We start from the raw sequence: 5419 nt of genomic DNA, 5'->3' as shown, positions 1-5419 counted from the left end.
AGTTTACGGGTACAGATAATTTTATCAGTTGACAAGACCATTTTGATCGTCCTGATTTAAATCTGATGTGCTAATTGAGTATTAAAAAAAACATATTGAAGAACTAGAAGATTCTTCAAGAATTTGTTTGTGTTGCTTGTTCTCGTGATAAGTTGATTACACCAGCTAATGTTGGGACTGAATCCCCAAAATTCTGAAAAATATAAAAGGTGAATGTGGGCCCCTTCACCTGCAATGTGATGTCTTAAATAGATGCATCTATTTAAGATAGTCACATGTATGTTTATTGTCAACTGGCAGTTTGACATTTACAAAGTTGCTTGCTCAAAATAATTGAGTTGGAAGCACAATTTTCAAAATATGTAATCAAGACAATCGTCTTGATAATGCTGGTTTATATCTAAGTTGGTTTGGCATTGGATGCCTCCATAATACAGCTAAACCATTGCTTATGAGAACAGAGTTTCAGATGTTGGTCTGAGATATGATATATTGCATACAACAGTACTTGTATGCTTCAGATCAATAAATTTTGATAAATTCTCCTCTCATATTTGGTTCAGGGTCAGGAACTAGATATTTCCATCTTTTAGCATTTGATGTGCGGTACATGATTAATGGATATACCATGATGCACATAGATGGATTTTCCCAAAGAAAATGGGGACATATGTCACTAAAATAAGGGGGAGAGAATAAGCAGCTAAGAAATATGTTGTGAATTATCATCAGTATGATCCTCAGATAATTCAAGTCAAATGCTGGAAGCATTTGATGACCCAACTATTTCATATTTCATCTGCAAAATGCTCTTAATGTCCCTGAAGGACAAAGTCTACAACGTGCATGGAGCATGGTAGACCAATCGGTTCCAAATATAATAATCCTTGAAAAAGGGAGGAGCAAATGATCATAATAAGGAGGCAATGTGCTCTTGAAGATCTACGACATAACACTTCATAAGCCTTATGGGAGGTTCAGGTACCTGAAAATAATGAAGTGATAAGATCTGAGTAAGTTATGTCGAATTGCGAACCTATACAACATGATATCTTGTCGACAATATACAATATAGCGCGCAATATTGTATAAGGCTGTGAGGATTTGATTTCTACGTCTCTTAAAGCATGTTGACGTAGAATAATTACCAAGTAAAATGATCCATCTTGGTAAACGTAATGTTTATTGGGCCAGCAGTCCAAACAACAGAAGATGTCACATTATTTATACTGATGGATGTTGTCACAGCCTATGTGGCTTACTTGATGAAATTATATGAAAATTCCTGAAGGATATAAAATGCCTGAAGCATTTGGTTTAAAGTCTCGGGAAATGTATTCAATCAGATTACAAAGATCATTATATGGTTTAAAACAATCAGAGCGTATGTGGTATAATCGCCTAAGTGAGTACTTGATAAATGAAGGATATATAAATGATGCCATTTGTCCATGTGTTTTTATTAAGAAAACAAAATCAGGGTTCATTATACTTGTTGTTTATGTTGATGACATAAACCCCATTGGAACTCCAGAAGAGCTCCAAAAGGCGATTGAATATTTGAAGAAAGAATTTGAGATGAAAGATCTCGGAAAGACAAAACTCTGTCTTGGTCTGCAAAATTGAACATTTCGCAAAAGGGATCTTTATACATCAATCTGCCTATACTGAGAAAGTTTTAAATCGGTTTTACATGGATAATGCGCATCCTTTAAATACTCCTATGGTTGTTCGCTCACTTGAAGTGAGCAAAGATCCGTTCCGACCTCAGGAAGAAAACGAAGAGCTACTTGGTCCTGAAGTACCATATCTTAGTGCAATAGGTGCACTTATGTATCTTGCTAATGCTACAAGACCTGACATAGCATTTTCTGTTAATTTGCTAGCAAGATATAGCTCTTCTCCTACACGGAGGCATTGGAACGGGATTAAGCATATATTGCGATATCTGAAGGGAACTAGCGATATGGGCCTGTTTTGTACTAACAAAGGTAGTACAGATCTTGTTGGTTATGCAGATGTAGGTTATTTATCTGATCCACATAAAGCTCGATCTCAAACGGGCTATCTGTTTACATGCGGAGGTACTGCTATATCATGGCGATCGACCAAGCAGTCCATTGTTGCTACTTCTTCAAATCATGCTGAGATAATCGCTATTCATGAAGCAAGTAGAGAATGTGTGTGATTGAGATCAGTGATACATTTCATCAGAGAAAGATGTGGCTTGAAGTGTGATACAAAAATACCCACAATATTATATGAAGATAATGCTGCATGCATAGCTCAATTAAAAGGAGGTTTCATAAAAGGAGATAGAACAAAGCACATTTCACCAAAGTTATTTTTCACACATGGTCTCCAGAAGAATGGTGATATTGATGTGCAACAAATCCGTTCAAGTGACAATCCTGCAGATTTGTTCACTAAATCTTTGCCAACTTCAACTCTTGAGAAGATGATATTCAAGATTGGAATGCGAAGACTCCGACATCTGAATCTTGGTTTTCGTCAGGGCGAGTGAAATACGTGTTGTACTCTTTTTTCCTTAACCAAGTTTTGTCCCATTGGGTTTTCTTGGTAAGGTTTTTAATGAGGCAGCTCTCAAAGCGTATTTCTAGATATGTGCACTCTTTTTCCTTCATTAGGACTTTTTCCCACAGGGTTTTTTTTTAATAAGGTTTTAACGAGGTACATCATCTATTAATGAACATCCAAGGGGGAGTGTTATAAATATCCCAAATTAGTGGATATCCATTAAGTTAGAAATATCTCAAAATATCCCAAAATATCTCAAAATATCCCATGTCTTGTTGCTTCTATAAATAGGATGCACTGATGCAATGTTGAAAGAGCAGAAGCAATATAATCTGATATCTCTCTACAAATTCTCTCTACATATTTCTTCTGTGTATTTACTTCATAGTTTCAATTTTATAACATATACTTGTTAGTGGCATGATGTTTCTCATTGTCTTATTGTCATATTGGGCGAAAGAAAAGTTACGACCTAAATTAATTTAAATAGTCGCCCACTTAAAAAATAGCTGACAGAAATGTAATGCATATATAATTAGTGTATAATATATCTGAACCTGTAAATATTATTACGGCGGGGCCTAATGCGTAACTTCCCTTTTAAAGGCTTGGATACTCCGTGGATCATGTCTTTGGGCCAAAATCGCTGCATCTGACTAAGAAATGTAGAAATAGCGATCTGCCCTGTTTTTGAAAAATAAGCATTGTTATGAAATTTCAAATTTTACGTACGGGTGAAATTTAATGACAATTTTCTGGAATTTCACCTGTAAAACTTAATACTTCATGACAGTGTCAATATGACTTAAATCTGTATACAATTAAAAATTGGGTCAGTGTGTGACCGGTGAGACCGCTGCTAAGGATAAGTCCAAATGAGCACGAGCATGTTCGATCTTTTCTTCACACAGGGGTGTCGTACCGGATGTAATTGACCCGAGACAAGATAAACGTGTCTGTTGGTCCGGATAGACGCCTAAATCAATGTGTCCGTTGGTCCGGATAACTGGTTGTGAGGTTGTCACGCGTCATGAAACCGTTCTGCCATTTGCACTGACGACCGTACGGGTGTCAGACCGTACGGTAATTCCTTATCTTTTTTAGGGTTTTTTATTCATAAAGGCTTTTGTATTGTATGGAGGGCCCAAAAAGCATACCTATAAATAGAGGACATTCCTCCGCTTTTTTAGGTTAACTTCTTTTTCATATCTCAACATTGTAATCATCAAACATATAAAAGTTCTCTCTCAAAGATATTGGTTTGGATTTTGTGGTGTTCTTCCTTAGCTTGCTTATCCTTTCAATATTACTTATTATCTTTGGCATAAATCATCAATCATCGTACACATACATATAATGCGAGCACCTATACATATAGATATAGCTACAAATAAATTCATTGACACTTCACGCTAACCAAATAGATTAAAGTTCATCCATATATCCTATACCTCACTTACAAATTTAATTGTTACCGAAATTCGGGGTAAACAAAATCTACACGAAATATATGAAGTTACCACCACTTTTGGGTTTGATCTTGTCATGTTACAAAATATAATTCGTTTTATCGTCGTTAATGAACATAACCTTCCATGATTCGAGAATTTAAACACATATCAATGACCGCTTTATCAAATAAAACACTAGTCCTCGCCAAGTCAACGTTCAAAGCCGTGAAAAACCGGTTAGTACATCAAGCATATCAAATATTAAATCAAGTATATCTCCCATAAGTTAATATATATATATGTATATTTTTGGTTATATATAGGCACTTGTTGCACTGAGCTTTATTAACGTCCAAAAAGATTAAATCTTTCATAGTTCCCCAAAATGTCTCCACCACAATCTCCAAATTCATCCATGGCTTCGACAAACGATCAATATCGATTTTTGACACAAGGGTCTCATCGAATTTACATGAATAATGACGATATTAATATTACCATGGAGCTACACAAGAAAAAACAACGTCGTAGAAGATGTATCAAATGTTGTGGTTGTTGTACAGCCACCATGTTAGTTCTCGTCGTGATCATGTTGGTTCTTGGATTCACCCTTTTCCGTGTCCACAAACCATCTATAAGGATGAACTCCATCAAGATTGACGGATTAAGTTATCTTATGACAAGTAGTTCCACTACTCTCCAACCAAAAGTTAACTTAACGGTCTCTGCTGATGTGTCTGTTAAAAATCGAAATTCAGCCTCATTCAAGTTTAATGAAGCAACGACTAGTTTGTTTTATGATGACGTGGTCATCGGAGAAGCCCTAACGCCACCGGGTACTGCCAAGGCACGACGGACGTTACGGATGAATGTAACGGTGGAAATTATGGTGGAGAAAATGTTGGGTATTCCACGGCTAGTGAATGACTTGAGGTCCGGTGAATTGCTGGTTAGTACATATACGAGAATTAATGGAAGGATTAATATTTTGAATATTATTAAGAAGAATACTGAAATTAAAATGAATTGTATTATGATGGTTGATTTGAGAAGCCAGGATGCTAGAGGCATTGATTGTAAGAAGAAAGTGTCTCTCTAGGTTATACTATTTAAAGTTTTTTGTGTTTTGGATGTGTATAAAGATTGATTATTAGGCTCATATTGTGGAAAAAAGGTAAGAGCTTTTTCTGCTGTTAGCATGCATATATATATATATAATTTTATAGGTTCCATGTCGATATTTATTTGGTGCTATTTGTTACTCAATGATAAATGAATGGTATTTTTATTTTTAGAAGGGAAATGAACTAATAACGCTACTTAAGATTCTACTTAACAAAATATGAGGATGTTTTTCTTTATTTACATAACATACCAACTTAATTACGAAACATATAATATCTGAAAAAATTAAATGTCCACCCTTCCCC

The 5419-nt window shown here is 35.5% G+C and overlaps 1 protein-coding gene across 1 annotated transcript; it reads left to right on the top strand.

Moving 5' to 3' along the window:
* The first annotated feature begins 4374 nt into the window (after window positions 1–4374).
* On the top strand, window positions 4375–5088 carry LOC132637071 (uncharacterized). The gene has a single exon (XM_060354218.1). The coding sequence runs from the start codon at window positions 4375–4377 to the stop codon at window positions 5086–5088; it is 714 nt and encodes a 237-aa protein (XP_060210201.1).
* Window positions 5089–5419: the final 331 nt, after the last annotated feature.

The sequence above is a fragment of the Lycium barbarum genome, chromosome 4 (genome assembly GCF_019175385.1).
Source record: "Lycium barbarum isolate Lr01 chromosome 4, ASM1917538v2, whole genome shotgun sequence".
In the NCBI taxonomy this organism is placed as follows: domain Eukaryota; kingdom Viridiplantae; phylum Streptophyta; class Magnoliopsida; order Solanales; family Solanaceae; genus Lycium; species Lycium barbarum.
This window is presented reverse-complemented; position numbering and strand designations above follow the sequence as displayed.

What these genes read in the sequence shown, in the direction of transcription:
- LOC132637071 (XM_060354218.1), top strand. Translation starts at nt 4,375, where the DNA reads ATGTCTCCACCACAATCTCCAAATTCATCCATGGCTTCGACAAACGAT.